The following is an 18,780-nucleotide window of genomic DNA, read 5'->3' as shown; positions in this document are numbered from 1 at the left end:
AAGCAAACATATGAACCAGTTACTGACAGGCACAGTGGGGAGAGGGGGTTGGGAAATTATTTTTAAAAAGATCAAAATGGAGGACAGTGTTCATGGTCTGTTGTTGAACTCAACGTTATGTCCAGAAGGCTAACTGCCTAATCGGAAGATGAGGTGCTGTTCCTCCAGTTTGCGTTGGGCTTCACTTGAATGTTGCAACAGGCCAAGGATGGAAACATGGGCATGAGAGCAGGGTGGTGTGTTGAAATGGCAAGCGACAGGAAGGTCTGGATCATGCTTGTGGAATGAGCAAAGGTGTTCCTCAAAGTGGTCACCCAGTCTGCAGTTAGTCTACCCAATGTGGAGAGACTGCACTGTGAGCAGTGAATACAATAGACTAAATTAAATGAGGTGCAAATGAGTCACTGCTTCAACTGGAAAGTGTGTTTGGGGCCTTGGACAGTGAAGGGCAGAGGTAATAGGGGAAGGTGTTACATCTTCTGCGATTGCATGGGAAGGTGCTGTGGGAAGAGGATGAGGTGTTGGAGGAGTGGACCAGGATGTCATGGCCCCTATGGAATGCTGACAGGGCAGGTGAGGGGAAGGTGCATTTGGTGGCGGCATCGTATGTTGGCGGAAATGGCGGAGGATGATCATTTGAATGCAGGGATGGGTGGGGTGAAAAGTGAGGACAAGGGGAACCCTATGATAGATCTGGGAGGGAGGGGGAGGGGTGAGCCAGAGGTGCAGGAGATGGGCCAGATGAGGGCCCTGTCAACCATGGTGGTAGGGAAATCTTGGCTCAGGAAAAAGGAAGACATGTCGGAAGCGCCGTTTTGGAAGGTATAATTATTGGAACAACTGCAATGGAGGCAGAGGAGCTGGGAGAATGGGATGGAGTCCTTACAGGAAGCAGGGTATGAAGAGCTATGGCTAAGGTAACTGTGAGAGTTGGTGGGTTTGTTATGAATATTGGTAGACAGTCTGTCATCAGAAATGGAGACAGAGAAGTCAAGGAAAGGAAAGGATGCATTGGAGATGGACCAAGTGAGTGAGAGAGAGGGGTAGAATCGATAGATTTTTCCAGATCCAGTTGAGAACATGAATTGGCACCAAAAAGTAATCGATGTACCAGAAAAAGAGTTGTGGGAAGGGCCCTGAGTAGGACTGGAACAAGGAATGTTCCACATGCTCCACAAAAAGACCAGCAGTCTGGTGATCGAAACTGGTTTTGGGCTCTGCATCCTTATTACCCCAGGACCTGGCAGATCCATCAGAACCATCAGGTGTCAGCCATCCAGAGAGCCAGACTCAAACTTGCTGCAAGTCACCAAGCAGCCAAAGTATTTAACCTGCTCCAGTTTCAAAGTTCACCTGAGAGTCAACCTCCTAGATATTCAACTACAAGAAACCTCACAACCTGCTGTGGATCCATTGCTTTACAGGATCCTCACTTTAACTTTAAATCATCGAATCCAGTCAAGAAACCACGGGGCTGCTACATGAGAGACCAGAAATCGTAAATCAGAGACTGAGTTAACTGTAATCTCTAAAAGTGCACTTCCTTTATCTGAATCCAAAGTGTGTATGTGTGTGTGTGTGCACGCGCGGCATTGCATTAATTTGGGGTAAGTGTGTGAGAACAAATGACCACTTTTATTTTTTAACACATGAAGGCTTGCTGCTGACACATTTAATTGTAATACACACTCCAAGGGTGAGAAAAGACACACCTCTTTCCATATTGATTATGGGCAATAAGAGTGTATATACTGAATACATTCTATCCATGACACACATACATTGCAAAACTGGCTTTCCAGGCTGTCATCGCGTGGATCTTATGGTCAGGAAGTGGTCACAGGTCTGTGACCAGAAACCTACATGTTTCTTATAGAGCCCAGAGGTGCACAATTGCTCTTCCTGTTTCCACAAAGAAAGTAAAAATAAAGATTCTTGTTTGGTCCACGCCTGACCCAATCCTCTTCCCCCACAGTGGAAAAGCCACTGAGGCTTCCCAATCTGGCTAGTTAGAATTGCCTTGATTCTGATGGCATTGTTGGGACCTAATATGCATATGGATGAATAGAACCCCATCAGCTTTGGGAAGGTGTCCTAGCCACCTGCTCGGTAAAACATGTTAAACTTGGGAAAAACCAGCTCCCAGCAGCTCCATGGCAAATAACTAACCTGGAAGGATCTTAACTGCCCGCTTGTGCAGTTTTTTCCAGGTGGATAGGGTTAAAACCACCCTAACCCCTTTGTGTAACCCCTTACTTGTTGATTCTGGTAATACAAATGTGCAAGTAAACAAAAAACTCAACGTTGGGAAAAACAATCCTGTTTGCCACCAAAATAATAACATCCCTGTAACAGTTCAAGTGCACACAACAGCAGTTTCGATTTATATTTTCCCAATATAGTTAGCTGATAGGAAACAAACATTGCTGTGTATTAAAATGCTCAATATTGTAACAAGTTCAGAGACCATTGGATCATAAGTACTCAAAACTTGCTTACTGAAGTCTGGGCATCTTATTGCAATATATATTTACGATTCTACTATAAAATAATTGAGCTCTATAATTAATAAGAGCACTGTATTTTGTTACTACTCTGTTACTTTTTGCTGCTCATCTGTTGCCAGTAGTGATGGCCTAACAGCAAAGAGAAATCAAATCCTCGGGGACTGTCTGGCCTACCCAATTAACTTCATAAATCAATGTTGAAGAAGAATTATTGATCAGACAAAGTGAGGTTTTGAGCTAACGGTTGTAAAGAAGAAACCCTTGAGCATACAAATCGATTGTGTAGTTAATATGGTAAAGCCCCAAATACCAACAAATTCTTTTATAACTGTGAATATGTAAAGTCTGCCTAAATTTATGCCAAAGTATGCGGAACAAAGCTATTATTGTATAACTCCCGCCCACATATAACAGCCACCTGCATGACATGTGAATGCCCTCCAGTTGTAAGGGCTTGCCTGCATATGTTTACAGTCCATTGACTGAGCCAAAGTACAGGAGGAGGGCATGTGAGCCTCATTTTTCCAACAAATCTGCCAACCCTTCATAAAAAGCTGAACTTCTGAGATCAGAGTCACTGGGTCCATAACAAAAACAAGTCACTTAATCATAAGGGATCATATATGTAGAATAAAAGATTCACACAAATCAGCTGCTTCACAGTCATGTGGTGCGTATTAACGTTCTTACCTGATTCTTGGAGATATCGATAAACCAGGAAGTTTACTTCGTCACTAGTTATGCTCATCTTAGCCCCACCTCAAATTATGAGGTTTATAAACACTGCAGTCTATGCCCTGTTGGATAAGGACACACAAAAAAATAATTATTTCTCAAAAGTTTAGCAGACAATTAACTCCACTGGTTACAAAATAAAACAGCTTCAAATAACATGATGACTAATGTTCATTTTTTACCCCCAATGATTTTTGAATAAGTCAAAACATCCAAAATTTAAAAATTAGAATCTATTATATTTGAGAACCCTCATCTGGGACAAAGAAGCCTTCTCTATAGTCAATGGGGCAGATTTTCCTGTTCCTGTACCCGTGTGCATTTGATCACTTGGACAGAAAGGAGCTTTGTATTGATTGTTTACAACTGAATGGTTTCAGAGGACATTAAAAGTCAACCGTGTAAGTGGGGAAGTAGAATTGTGTGTAGGACAGACTGATTGGGCTCACAGCAGCTCTTTGAAAGGTATTAGCGACCCAATTAGGTTTTACTAGCAAGCTAGCAGCTTTTAAACTTACCTTGCTGACACTAGCCCTCGGAAGATGAGATTTACTGAATTCAACTTGATAGTTTACCATGGTGAAATTTGAACACTTGGTCTTTGGGTTGTTAGTTTGGCACCATAACTATTAGGGACATTAAGCCCCAAATTAGAAAACAGCATGGACCCAAACCTACTTCATCCAAACTCCATGTCTGATTGTTCTATCATGAAATTCTCCCAACCCTTCACCCTTACCTTCACACTGTGAGCTGCTTATGGGCCTTTACATAACTCTTACCTTTTGAAAATCTTCATTTGAAAAACTGGTCTCTCTACTCATCTTTCCCCCTTTCAAAGGCAGTCATTATAGAATTATAATTGCTTTTTGAACATATATAACCCGCATATACAGCATTAATCCTTTCACCTGGAAGTATGCTTTCTACTTGAAATTCATGGCAATTATGGGCACCCTAACCTACAGCTAATAGGGTAAATTCTTCAATGCGGCATTTGGTCACATACTAATGAATGAGTGAGTGCAAGAGGTCTTATTAGTGCAATATGAATGCATGCTTTAAGATCACAAAGTTTTCAGCAGTACAATAGATCTTAAATCTTGTTCGCACCACAACTGCAAAATCACTTTTTGATGTCAAAGGAATACTCCAGAGAATGTTCCCAAAAATTTGCAATCCTGCTCTGTCTTCAATTTTAAGACAGCAAGTTAAAATTGCTTACCCTTTTTAACATTATCTTGTTTACCAATTTTCCAAACATCAACCATTGCATTGTGCTAGTTTATAGCCATTGACATAAGCATGACCAGCTCACTTAGATTACAGCATTGAAACCATTATTGGACTTGATGTACAGCTTTCCTACACTTGTATACATTATTCCAATGTGCTTTACTATTCCCAAAATAAAACTGATACCAGAAGAATGGCTGTAGTCTTTCCAGTCGCAAAAACCTAGATTAGAGGGGCATTCAGCTATTCAGTCCACCATTCAAATGGATCATAGCTAATCTGTGCCTCAACTTCATTTACTTCCCCATTTCCCAATATCTGATGATATTGTTAACAAACAAAAATCTATTGATCTTTTGGGATTGAAAGGTGCAGATTTACACTATCCTTTGTGTGAAAAAGAGTTGATATGGATTTCAGCCTAGAAGAAACTGTTTCTCTATAGCTACCCTAATGAATACCTCATTTGAAGTACCTCAATCAGATAACCCATGGACCATCAACATAGGAAAATACAAACTTAGGTAACCTGACTCCATAATTTAATGCTTTAAGCCCTATTGAATAGTATTGCACCAACATCAATATATATCGCAAACTGGGCGACCACTTTGCAGAACACCTGCGGTCTGTCTGCAAGAATGACCCAAACCTCCCTGTCGCTTGCCATTTTAACACTCCACCATGCTCTCTTGCTCACATGTCTGTCCTTGGCTTGCTGCATTGTTCCAATGAAGCTCAACGCAAACTGGAGAAACAGCACCTCATCTTCTGACTAGGCACTTTACAGCTGAATATTGAATTCAACAACTTTAGATCTTGAAATCCCTCCTCCATCCCCACCCCCTTTCTGTTTCTTCCCCCTTCCTTTTGTTTTTTTCCAATAACTTATATAGATTTTCCTTTTCCCACCTATTTCCATTATTTTTAAATCTATACCTCTTATGCCCTGTTAGTCTCATTTCACCCCACCCCAACTAGAGCTGTATCTTATGTGTCCTGCCATCCATTCTTAATTAGCACATTTTCTTAGATAATATCACAACCTTCAATACCTCTTTGTTCTTTTGTCTGTGACATCTTTTGATTATCTGCTCCGATCATTGCTTGCTTGTCCCTACAACCACTCCCCCTGCCACTTCTCTCCCCCCACCCCAACCTTAAACCAGCTTATACTTCACCCCTCTCCTAATTTTACTCAGTTCTGTTGAAGGGTTACAAGGACTCGAAACGTTAACTTTGCTCTTCTCAGCCGGGGCTGCCAGACCTGCTGAGTTTTTTCAGGTTATTCTGTTTTTGTTTTGGATTTCCAGCATCTGCAGTTTTATGTTTTTAATCAATATATATCCTTCCTGAGGAACAATGGCTAAAACCGTACATCAGATGGGGTCTGACCAAGGTTCTGCACTACTCAAACATCACTTCTTCACTTTTATCTTCCAACTGCCTTGTGATACTGGCCAACATTCCATATCTTGCAATTTTTTTTGTAGCTGTACGCTTTGTAATTTGTGTACATGGAACACCTAAAGCCCTTTGCTCCTCCACAGTTCCCAGTCCCTCACCATTAAAAAAAAATCAGATTCTCAGATTCAAAGTGGATGACCTTCCAACACTGAACTTCTAATAGTTTTGCTTACCTATTTAATTGATGTCCCCTTGAGTAAAATAAAACCTCTGGTCCCATCCACCCAAGTTACTCTGCTTCCTAATTTAAACATCATCTGGACTTGAATATGCTGCTCTCTATCCTTTTATCTGTTGTAAACATAGTCACTGAAATACCAAAGAAACTATTTAAAGATTAAGTTTAGATACTAAATTTTTAACTTGGTATCTTGCAGTTTATGGTGGAAACTTCATAAATATTACTATTGAGAGCACTCTCTGGCATACTCTTTCCATACACAATTACCTTGCATGAAAAATCGATAAACTGTTTTCTTTAGAAGAGATTACAGTGCGATTGTCGAGATATGAGACAGAGTAGATAGAAATAAACTGCTTCCAGTGGTTGATAATTCATACTGAGGGGACACAGATATAAAATTAAATGCAAGAGATTTAAGGCAGAGATTAGGAGAAACCTTTTTTTTTACACAATGGGTTGTAAGGTTTTGAATGGACTACAGGAATTAAGTGATTGAAGTTCATGCTAATGTTTAAGCTATGTGGTTGAAGGAAAGGGAAATTAAGGAATTATGGAAATAGTGCAGACAGATGGTAGTAAAACTACTGTGCATTTGGAAAAACAAAGGATATAGAAACAGGAGATTTAGCCTCTTTACCCTGTTTCACCATTCAATAAGATCATGGTATTATGAGACCATGGCCTACTTCCACGTTGACAACTCTATGTAACTCTATGCAACCCCTCAAAAACATGAGTATCTTTTTTGCACTCCAAAAAAAACTTTACCCCTCCTGCACATGGTCCAGGCCAACAGTCCAGGTTCTGCTGCATTGTTGGAGGGAGAATTATTAGTTCAACATTAGTTCCAATCACTCGCTGAGACAGGCTTTTAAAGATTGACGCTGCTTGACAGAAACCCAGTGCCCTAAGCATTAAATATACCCGGTGCCATTAAGATTTAAGTGGTGAATCACTTCATTGATAGCATAGAATGGTTGCCATGTTTTGTCTACAAAATAGCATTCACTACACCCCAAGAAGTAATTCATCATGTGAAGTATTTCGAAATATCTTCATGGCATGACAAAGTGCCACACATATGTTTCTCTTTTTGCATGCTGTTACAAGTGTGGTTCACTCTCTGGGAAAATGGGACGTGTGAAACCACATTTCTGTCAAACTGCATTGCCATCTAGCATATTATGCCCCATAAAACCCTTGAAAAGCAGTATATTACATAAGTACTTTGCTGCAGCAAGGAGGTAATAATAGATGACACTTTAAGCTCAATGAGGATGATGTTACAATTTTGAGGTTTATGAGGTTGCTATGTTTTGGAACTGTCTCTTTAAGTAAAATGAAGGGGGTTCATATGACTTGTTCTGAAGTCCGCCTGAGCGTAAGTTTGGGCGGTTTGTTAGAGGTCAAAGGGAGGCTTAGATTGTTTTACTGAGCAGAAGGTGCAAGGTATTTAGATTCGGAGATAATGGCAGCATCGTGTCTGTTAACAGTGGAGACTGAGAGCCTCAAAAGTCCCAGAAAAGTGTTGAGAATGTTGGATTGTAAACAGTTGTGCTTTAAACTGCCCATTTAGTTCCAAGATGAGAGAGTTGGGCTCTCAAAGATAGCTAATTAGCATTTCTAACTAAATACAAGGCCCATGTGATTCACACTGTCATGGGGAAGGATGTAGAGGAAGCATTGTAAATGTCAGGTTACAGGCTGCTGCTATTTGAATATCACTGAATATCACAGACAATGATGGGAATCTGCCTGGTTCCAGGGGAGAGAGGAGCTAGAAACCAAAAAAGTCTCTATGGTTCACTGTGTAGGAATGTTTATTTTTAATTCATTCAAGGGATGTGGGCTTCATTGGGTAGGCCAGCATTGATTGCCATCCCTAATTTCCCTTGAGAGGGTGGTGGTGAGCAGCCTTCTTAAACCGCTGCTGTCGATGTAGTGTCAGTACACCCATGGTGCTGTTAGGAAGGAAGTTCCAGGATTTTGACCCAGTGACAGTAAAGGAACTGTGATATATTTCCAAGTCAGGATGGTGTGTGACTTGGAGGGGAACTTCCAGGTGGTGGTGTTCCCACGTATCTGCTGCCCTTGTCCTTCTAGGTGGTAGTAGTCGTAGGTTTGGAAGATGCGGTCTAAGAAGACTTGGTAAGTTTCTGAAGTGCATCTTGTAGATGGCACACACTGCTGCTACTGTGCATCGGTGGAAGAGGGAGTGTATGTTTGTGGATGGGGTGTCAATTAAGTGGGTTGCTTTGTCCTGGATGGTGTCGAGCTTCTTGAGTGCTGTTGGAGCTGCACTCATCCAGGCAAGTGGACAGTATTCCACCATACTCCTGAATAATGCATTGTATATTGTCGACAGAAGCTTGCACTCGGATTGAAAAGACCAAATTTATGGGGAGTTAAAACAAGGCTGGAAGAGTTGCCTAGCTGGGAGACTCTCTGGGGGAAAAGAAAACCTCACTGTGAAAAACAGTTCTAAAATTGCAAGTTAACAGGCCGAGAAAAGAAAATAACAGGAATAAACCATCAGCAATCTGGAATCACTTTGGATTGATTCTGTGAAAACTGAACATCCACATAAAGGACAGTGTAAGGTATCCCTGTAAAGTGTCTTTTGTTTTTGGTTTGGCTAAGAAAACGAAGGCAGGGGTGTTCCATTCTGTGGTTTAAAGTATAAGCTGCCTATAAGATAACGTTTAGTTAAGAGCGCTTTAATCATTTGTTATAGTGAATAACTGAAAGCATGAAATCTTGGTGTGTCTTTATGTCAGCTATTAACCGGAAGTGCAAAGTTATTTTTGAAAGTCATCGGTCCCTGTGGAGATCATTACAATGATTTTATGCAAAGCGTAGGGGGACTTAGACACGCTTATAAAATTGTACATAGATCACCCATGAATGAATGCTGAAGTACCAAAGTCAAAGGACGGAATCACCAGCTCCTGTTTACGTCCTAGTGGACTGGAGCAGAAATCAATCAGGAAATCCCAAGAATCTGTTTCATGTTGTCGTAAAACCAGTTTGCAATTGTCTGCTCCACCCATGAATGGCAGGCTGCATTACCTGCTGCCACACGTCAAGAACCTAATTTCAATACTTTAGCATCTCATTCTACACCCTGTTCACCAGAACCATCCCCCTATGTCGACACACAAATGTGTTTCACAACTGTACATAAGCGACGTACATCCGGCGAGCTGCACTTCGCTCGGGACTTCAAGGTTGGTTTGCCTATCGTGCTTCAGGCAGCACTCGCATTCATCAGCACCAGGCTTCACAGGCAGCACCATATCACTTTTAGGGGGGCTCAAAGGCAGGTCTCTACCCACCAAAAAAGCCAGAAGGTGGGAGTGGCTTTTCAACAGCTGCAGAGCTATGGTTTGCTTGGGGAAGGGCGAGAGGCAAGGCAAGAGGCTGCTGGATGAGGGCTGTACTGGGGAAGGGGGATATCCCAGGATGTGTGTGTGGGCACATGTTGATCTGTGCACGTGGCCTCAAGATGGTGACGGCTGAGGAGGCCAGATGGAGATGTTAGGGTGTGTGAGCGAGTAATGATGTCCCTTGAGTTGGCAGTGGGTGAGATGCCAGTGAACGTGTGATGGCCCTGTGAGTGTGTGAATTCAGAGTGATGAGATGGTTGCCTTACCCTGGTGGCACAGATGAGATCATTCATCCTCTTTCTGCACAGGATGGCCAACCTCTTCTGTGCAGCTTTAGCAATGACAACCACTGCCACCGCCTCCCAAGCTGGAATGGTGAGATTGCTGGACCTCTTGCGGCCAGAGCGGGGGTGGTGGACATCACGGCGGGCCTCCAAAAGGCATTCCAGTGATGGGTCACTGAACTTTTCTTCACTGAAGACAGGGCCTTGTCTTCACTGGAGCAGTCCTGGCTGCAAGCATTGAGAGCTGTGTGCGTGGCTGCAGTTTCGATATGGTACCCGGAGTGAGGAAACGGTGAGCTAACGGCGTGGCGGGCAATTCAGAGGCCGCCCGCCAACAAGATGGCGTGTTTCCTGTGGCTGCGTAATTAATGAGACAGGAAGAAGAAGATAGGGCGCGAAAACCCGCCATGGCAGCCTGCAGGTAAAATGTTGTTTTTCATGCCCACTACCGCACTTAGTGCAATTCTGGGACAACTCCACCCAAAGACTTATAAAATATTCAAATTGACTCATTATCTTCCAGCTGAAGTAAACTCTATCCGATATTGCCTGCTGCTGGGCTATATAAATACAGAGTAGGCTCTAAAAGTGACAATCAATTTGACGCTGCATTTTTGGGGCTGGTCCTAAATACTCGGCATGCCTTGCTGTCCGAAAAGAAAGGAAAGACTACGGTCCAAACCTCAAACGAATGGAATGCTAAAGCCCTTTTTACAGCAGCCTAGTTTTCCACTTGTGCACTTGCCAGGCCACAATTTTCCCCTCATTCATTTTAATGAACAAGAAATTCACAGACAGACAAACACACCAGCTGAAAATCCTGGCCAACGGCTATGTTTGTGCGAAGAGCTGTGCTTAACCTGTTGTTTTAAGTGCACATGGTTTGCAGATTTGTGTACTTTTGGTGCAGGATCAGAGTCCCATGAAACACTCTCAGGGCAGGTACAATGGGCCTGTTTGACAGCTTTGACAGCCCAGCACTACACAAAGAAACCTACAGGTACTTGGAGGAAAAAAACATTTTTCTTATAACCTTTGATCACCAGCAAGACAGTAAGTCATTGTGACAATGTGGTTAACGTAATAACCCACACTGCCACCAACTTATGCCTGGTTTCAGTTCCCAACACAGAGGAAAAGAAAAGAAACCTCATTGCAGAAGTTAGAAATTTGAAGCTTTCAAGTTAATAATTGATTGTTGCAAACACAGTCTAAATCCTGGTGCTATTTAAATGGTTGAAATGAAACTAGGTCAAAGACTTTTTCCAAAGTAATTACTACATAACAACAGGGTGCAGCCTATTCAGAGCATTGGACAAAGTATTCCACTTTTGCAATGTTTGTAAAAGAACAATGAGATCATGACAGGTGTTGTACACTCTACTATTCCCCCTGTACTGAAACAGACAGGATTTTGCACAATTTATAAGCACTGTTCACATTTACACTAATATTAGTGCTGACAGAAATTTTATTTATACTGCACAAAATCATCCCCTTTGGTAATAAGTCAAATTAAAAATGATCCTCTTCCTGTATCTACATTTCTTTAACCCGTTCCATTACTATACTTCTCACATTTTTGCGAATTGTATCTGCACTGGAATCTTGGATATTAACATAAACCCAGCGATGGGATGGGGAAGGAAGTTTGAGACCATAAGGCATAGGAGCAGTAGGAAGCCATTCGGCCCATTCAGTCTGCTCCACCATTCAACGAGATCATGGCTGATATGATAATCCTCAACTCCACTTTCCTGCCTTTTCCCCATAGCCCTTGATTCCCATACTGCTTAAAATTCTATCTATCTCAGCCTTGAATATGCTTAACGACCCAGTCTCTGCAGTAAAGAATTCCACAGATTGACTACCCTCAGAAGAAATTTCTCCTCATCTCTCTTTTAAATGGGTGTCCCCTTACTCTGAGATTATGCCCTCTGGTCCTAGACACTCCCACAAGGGGAAACAACCTCTCAGCATCTACCCTGTCAAGCCCCCTAAGAATTTTATGTTGTAATGAGGTCGCTTCTTATTCTTCTAAATTCCAATGAGTACAGGCATGACCTACTCAACCTCTCCTCGTAAAAAAATCCCTCCAAACCCAGGATCAACCTAGTGAATCTGAGTCGAAAGAGGGGGTTCCCATTCTAGCGTAAGAGCACAGAAATCTCCCTGAGGCACTGCCTCAGGGAGATTAGTTTAAGTTTTAAAAATTTAAATAAAGAAAAGAAAGTACTTTAAGACATGTCCCCTCATGTGACACTGTCACATGAGGGGACGTGAAGGAACATTAATGAAAAAAATTATTTAATTTATAAACCCTTCATGAAACCTCATCCCACCTGTGGATGAGGTTCCATGAAAAATGTGAAGGCTCAGTTTATTACTTTAATTGATATTTAAATAGCCTTAATAGGCCTTTGACAGTTCGGCGGGCATGCAGCTAACTCGGCTGTGTACCCGACGAATTGAAAATTTAAATGACCTGTGGGGCTGTTGGGACACCCGCCCGACATCACCATGCTTCATTTTATGCCACCACCCCTGCTTGCCGAGCCGAAAATTCTGGCCCTTTTGTCATCCTCAACACTTGCCTTCCCGCCTATTTTTTTGTGTCATCTGCACACCTGGCGATCATACATTCACATCCCTCATTTAAGTCATTGATATATATTGTAAATAATTGAGGTCTCAGCACTGAACCCTGTGGCACTCCACTTATTACAGATTGCCATCTTGAAAATGCCCCCTTTATCTCAACTCTCTGTCTTCCATTAGTTAGCCAATCCTCTGTCCATGCTAATATACTACCCCCAACACCATGGGCTCTTATCTTATTAAGTAGCCTTACATGTGGGGTACCTTATTGAACACCTTTTGAAAATCCAAATATATTATGTCTATTAGTTCCCCTTTATCTATCCTGCTTGTTACTTCCTCAAAAGAATTCTAATAAATTTGTTAGGCATGATTTCCCCTTCATGAAGCCATGCTGAATCTGCTTGATTAGATTATGTATTTCCAAGTGCTCTGCTATTACATCCTTTATAACAGACTCCAACATTTTCCCAATGATGGATGTTAAGCTAACTGGCTTATAGTTACCCGTTTTTTGTCTCTCTCCCTTTTTGAATAAGGGTGTTACATTGGCCATTCTCCAATCCTCTGGGAATTTTCCAGAATCTAAGGACTCTTGGAAAATTATGACCGGTGCATCCACCATCTCTGTAGCTACTTCCTTTAATCTTCTAGGATGCAACCCATCAGGTCCAGGGGACTTATCAGCCTTTAGCCCCATTAGTTTCCCTAGTACTTTTTCTCTAGTGATAATTATTGTATTTATTTCCTCCCCATCCCCTTTTGTCCCTTGATTATTTAGTATTTTTGGAAGTCTATTAGTATCTTCTACAGTGAAGACTGAAGCAAAGTATTTATTCAACTCCTCTGCCATTTCCTGGTTCCCCTTTATTATTTTCCCAGCTTCATTCTCCAAGGGGCCTGTTTTCACTTTGGCCTTGGTCTTCCTTTTCATATACTTAAAGAAGCTCTTACTTCCTGCTTTTATATTACTTGCTAGTTTAGACTCAGTTTAATTTCTCCCTCTATTTTTATGGTCATCTTTTGTTGGTTTTTAAAACTCTCTCAATCCTCTGGCTTACCACTAATCTTTGCCACATTGTATGTTTTTTCTTTCAATTTGATACTGTCCTTAACTTTCTTGGTTAACCATGGTTGGTTTATCTCCTTCCTTGAATCCTTCTTCCTCACTGGGATATATCATTGTTGACAGTCATTAACCATTTTCTTTAACATTTCTTAAACATCTGCCATTGTTCATCAACTGTCTTTTCTGATAAACTGCTTTCACAGCCCACTCGAGCCAACTCTGCCCTCATTCGATTGTAATTATCCTTATTTAAGTTTAGCACAGTTGTTTCTGACCCAAGTTATGCAAAATTCTACCATATTATGGTCACTGTTTCCTAGGGGATCCTTTACTCTGAGATCATTTATTAAACCTGCCTCATTGTACATGACCAGATCCAAAATAGCCTGATCCCTGCTTGGATTTACAACATATTGTTCTAAGAAACTGTCCCAAATACACTATGAATTCTTGCTCGTGTCTACCTCTGCCAATTTGATATTCCCCACATAAATGAAGATTAAAGTCACCCATGATTGATGTACTGCCTTTTTTACATGCCCTCATTGTCTCCTGATTTACTCTCTGTCCTACAGTATAGCTACTGTCAGGGGGCCTATGGACTACTCCCACCAGTGTCTTCTTCCCCTTGTTATTTCTTACCTCCACCCATATGGATTCTACATCTTCTGATCCAAGGTCCTTTCTTGCTCTCATACTTATTCCATCTCGTACTAACAAAGCTACCCCACCACACTTTCCTTCCTGCCTGTCCCTTTGAAAGGTTACATACACTTGAATATTTAGTTCCCAGCTTTATCTCCTTGTAACCATATCTCCATCGCATCTATAAGATCATACCCATTAACCTCTATTTGTGCTGTTAATTCTTCATTTTATTCAGAATGCTACAAGCATTTAAGTAAAGGGCCATTAATTTTGCCCTTTTACCATTTTCTTCCCCTTTGAACCCTATTTTCTACTTTTTTTTAATGCTTGTACACTCTGTCCCTTCCTGTCGCACCCTGGGTATCATTACCTAAATTTGAAGGGGTGTGATGTGTTTTTCATGCTGTGCCTTTTGCCTTTGACAGGTTTTCTATCTGAAGACCAGCCTGACTGACATGCTTGTTTCCAGAGGTGATGAGGATTCTGGAGCAAGCTGCAGAACAGCTAGGCCTGATCCACGACCTCCGGAAGGGCTGTGGGTTCCATTTCCAACCTTGGGGTCTTTGTATACAGCGGCGGCTGGGGGGGGGGGTGGGAAGAGTTGGAAGGGGAAGGAAACACTCCCACTCCTCCTGGCCTATAAGCTGCACTGTAAAGGTACTTACCTTCTTCCCGAAGCTGTCCTCACCACCCTTGAGCTGCCAGGTTTCGTGAGTCCTGGGAAACTCAACAGGCTACATGCAAACTTGTAAAAATGGTTAAATCAGAGGCTACCATCTCATTAAAATAAATTACCAACTGCCTCCAGGGAGCGAGTTGGCTGCCCCTTGCCCTGCCTCCATTAAACTCATAAGTGGGGAGGTTGGGTTGAGTTTGAGAATTTTTAAATTTTAACCTCCGAATCAACCCATCCATTTTTGGGTGCTAAAATCCAGCCCTCTGTTTGTCACTTTCTTCCACCCTCTTTCAGTAATTCCTTTCTTGATACCTCCTCTTTCTTGTAATTTTCCATTTTTTCTGCTTATCTCCCATTCTCTCTCTCACATTTTCCTTAATTGATATACTTAAATTACATCTTTTTTTTTTCAGGAGCAGGGCAGCCAAAAAGTACCAGGTTGGAGGGAAGTACAGCGGTCAGCAGGATCTGGATGCAGCTGGCAGCCACCCAGAAGCTACTGCAATAGGGGCCATGGCCTGGGCTGACAAAGAGTCGAGGAATCAGGCTCAGTTGCGAGATGGAGTGACTCTGGTGCACAACCTGGTAGATAACTCCAGTTAGAAGGGAGCAGAGAAAAAGTTGATGCAGAAGAATACAGAGCTGACAATGAAAGTGTACGGGAGGGGGCATATAAAAGAGAAACAGAGGAAAGACAAAGGGAGGACATGGAAGAGAAGCAGGATGAAGAAAGATTTACAGAGTGAGAACACAGAGAAACAATGATGGCAAGAAAGAAGCTCTTTTTTTTTTATTGCTTTCCCAAGATCTGGCTCTGGAAACATCTGAGTTCGAGGAATATAGGCCTTGTTGGCATGTTTGTGGGGAGAAGGAGATAGCGAAAGTGGGATCAAGAAAAAAAAGAGAACTCCCGACACAACCTATTAAGGATAGGGCAGAGAAGGAAAAGATAACCATACACTTGAGATGAGGCAGAGAAAGACCTGTGCCTTTATTAGCTCAGTATTCTGGAAACCTTGAAAATGGTTTTTCTTTCCATGTATGGATTAATGCCAGCTGCCATCAGAAATTCTAAAAATGGCAGTATCCTGAGCAGGAAATGCTGGTTCTCTCATTTGAAAATTTAAAAAAATAATTAGAGCTCCAGAAGCACTCCAAAAACATAATTCACTGTTCAAAGTTCATTTGGCTGAACATTTTTTCCTTATTTTTTTCAGTGCATGGCAGCTCCAACTAAATCCCCAATTCTAATTATTTTTGAAGCACTCCTGTGGGTCCTTTTTTAATGTTGCAATAATCAGAAGATCCTAACCAGGGCTGCACAGTTTAAATGCTTAACAAAACAAAGCCAGCACCAGAAATGACTGCTGGATTGAACTGGCATAAAAACCCAATAGATTCACTATTGTCCTTCATTGAAGGGAATCTGCAATCCCTATGTGGTCCAGCTCAATGTGGCTTTGATCCAACATTGCATGTTGGATTCTTAATTCACTCAGGGCCACTAGAAATGGACAATAAACCTCGCCAGCATCACCCACATGCCAGGAACCAATTTAAAACAAACTGCAGAAACGAGCATGGAACATTTATTACCAACACCTAGAGCTGTTTCAACAAGAGCTCAGGTATCTACCTACTTTTTCAAACGTAATAGTTTTATAGAGTTGAATGGTCCATTTGCTGCTTTCTACAATTTGATCAGACCAATAAGATTGCATGGAAAGAACAATGGGGTGCAGGAAACACTACAGTAGATCAGTCAATCCAGCACTGAAAAAAAAATCAACTCAAAAGGGGAAGGGTTTTAGCTCCCTCAGTTGAGGAGAAATCAGGCAAAACAGTTGAACTCAAATGGTACACTTTTGCTCTGAGGCCTTTTTTACGCTGTGGTAGTCCAAACAATTGAAGAGCAATTGTTTCGTAAATATATACAAGTCAGGATCCTGTTATGTAGAAAGGACCTGGGAGCCATTTTCACAGCCTACTCAATGGAGCATCTACCATAGACACTGCTCATTTGTGCAGGGGCAGAAGCTTCTAAGGCAGGTATAAAATTTATATTTATGGGTTCGGGAGGAGCGAGTGTTTTCTGATGAAGGATATTCACTGCTTTCTTTGTTATCTTGTTCAATAACTATTTTGTTAAGTGCTACAATATTATGGTAAAGTCTGTAACTAATTTCAAGGTTACTATGGCTATAAACATGTCTTAAATGCACCATCAAATATGGTACTTTATCATCCAGGAAAGCAAAGAAATCTTTAGGTGCTGATCCCTCAATGAATTAGGTTGATTACTTTGATGTATTAAAATACAGGATTGATCGCAAAAGTACATTGAAAGGGAAAGATTCTCTAATGCGACTGGTACAGGCTCATCTCGAACGTTGGTTAGGCCACGTTTAATATTGCATGCAATTCTGGTTGCCATAATATAGGAATGGATAGAGTGCAGAGGTAATTTACAAGGATGATACCAGAAATGAATGGGTATAAGCATCAGGAAAGGATCGACAGGCTAGGTATCTTCTCTCTTGAAAAAAGAGTTGAAGGGTGGCCTAATAGAGATACTTGGAATTATGAAAGGGCTTTGGTAGAATGGATGCAGAGAGAATGTTTCCTCTCACAGCTAGAGGCCATCAATACCAGATAGTCACCAAGAAATCCAATAGGAAATTCAGAAAAAAATTTCTCCAGCCGAAGAATGGTAAGAATGTGGAATTCGCTACCACAGAGAGTGATTGAAGTGAATAGTATAGATACGTTTAAGGGGAAACCAAGACAAGCACATGAGGGAGAAGGAAATAGATGGTTAGGTTGTAGATTTAGATGAGAAAAGAAGGGAAGAGGTTTGAGTGCAGCATAAGCACCAACATGGATGGGTTAGTTTGAATGAACGGTTTCTGTGCTGAATATCCTGTGCAGTACTACATAATCTCACTGATTGCAAAATTTTGACAGGTACACTGAACTGAAGGCTGGTGGAAATTTCCACTGGAGCAGAGAAGGCAAAAAAGAGATTTAAGAGGCTTTTATAGTTGTGAGGAGTAGTGTTGTGAGTAAATAGGGAGACTGAAATCTGGGTTTTCAGGCGGCCAATCCACAGTCACCTGACAGCAGTGGCAGGAAGCCAACATTTCAAGGCCCAGTTTCAAAAACATACATGCAGTGAGTAGTACATGTTGAACCAGCACAATGATGCAGTTCACTGGCTCCCAGAAAATGCAACATCAGTTGGCCTGGAGGTTAAGCAGCCAGGGATAAGGTAGGATGGAAATCCAGGGCAACAGCTGGCAAAGTTAAACTCATGCAGCATGGAGGAGAACCCTCTCCCTCTAGGCCCTCAAAAATAATTGCAACATTTACCTTTTCAAGCTTCTTTTGCACCATGAGGTTTTATTGTGCTTAGTATCAATGGTACACGTTTTACCGAGTAAGCTGTTATAATGGGGTCCTGCCTTCACAAGGATGTAAACATCCTCATCTGATTCAAATACATGCTATATAAATGTAAGATTTTTTTTTTGTACGATAGACTTCTATGGTTCTACATAACTGAGTTCAATATATGCACGATATATTTAAAAACATTTTAGCACAAGTTATACATCAAAAAGAGCTGCTAGAAGTGGTCACAACAACATTTTTGAGTAACTTCCCGATACTATGCAAGATTATATCACTGATGAGCGTATGTGCACTTTATTTTCAGCACCTTATTTTTAAACAGCAAAATTGCCCAGGATTTTCCATGTCAGGCGGGCTTGGCGGGGGCAACCGCCACCCGACTTCAGCTCCGCACCGTGATTTTACACGGGCGGAGCAATTAAGGCCTGCCTTGCATCGATCGCAAACGGTAGGGCTACCTGTGCGGGCGGTGGGGGTTGGGGGGGGGGGTGTCGGGTCCAGCACTCTCTCACGCATATAGCGCTTCAATCTCCCTGAGGCAGCTACATGTCTCAGGGAGATTGAAGCGCTTTTTAAAAA

The 18,780-nt window shown here is 41.8% G+C and overlaps 1 protein-coding gene across 3 annotated transcripts in view; it reads right to left on the bottom strand.

The window, feature by feature from the left end:
• LOC121283984 (F-box-like/WD repeat-containing protein TBL1X) overlaps positions 1-18,780 on the bottom strand; it is a 318,557-nt gene that overhangs the window by 87,129 nt on the left and 212,648 nt on the right. For all 3 annotated transcript variants that reach the window (XM_041198852.1, XM_041198854.1, XM_041198853.1), the window contains one exon: positions 3,198-3,304. In XM_041198852.1, the coding sequence (XP_041054786.1) occupies positions 3,198-3,255 (58 nt within the window). In that variant the 5' untranslated portion in view covers positions 3,256-3,304. The remainder of the gene's footprint in view (positions 1-3,197; positions 3,305-18,780) is intronic.

Source organism: Carcharodon carcharias, chromosome 11, assembly GCF_017639515.1.
Source record: "Carcharodon carcharias isolate sCarCar2 chromosome 11, sCarCar2.pri, whole genome shotgun sequence".
NCBI classification, from domain to species: domain Eukaryota; kingdom Metazoa; phylum Chordata; class Chondrichthyes; order Lamniformes; family Lamnidae; genus Carcharodon; species Carcharodon carcharias.
Note: the sequence above shows the minus strand (reverse complement) of the source record. Positions and strands in the feature narration are given on the sequence as shown.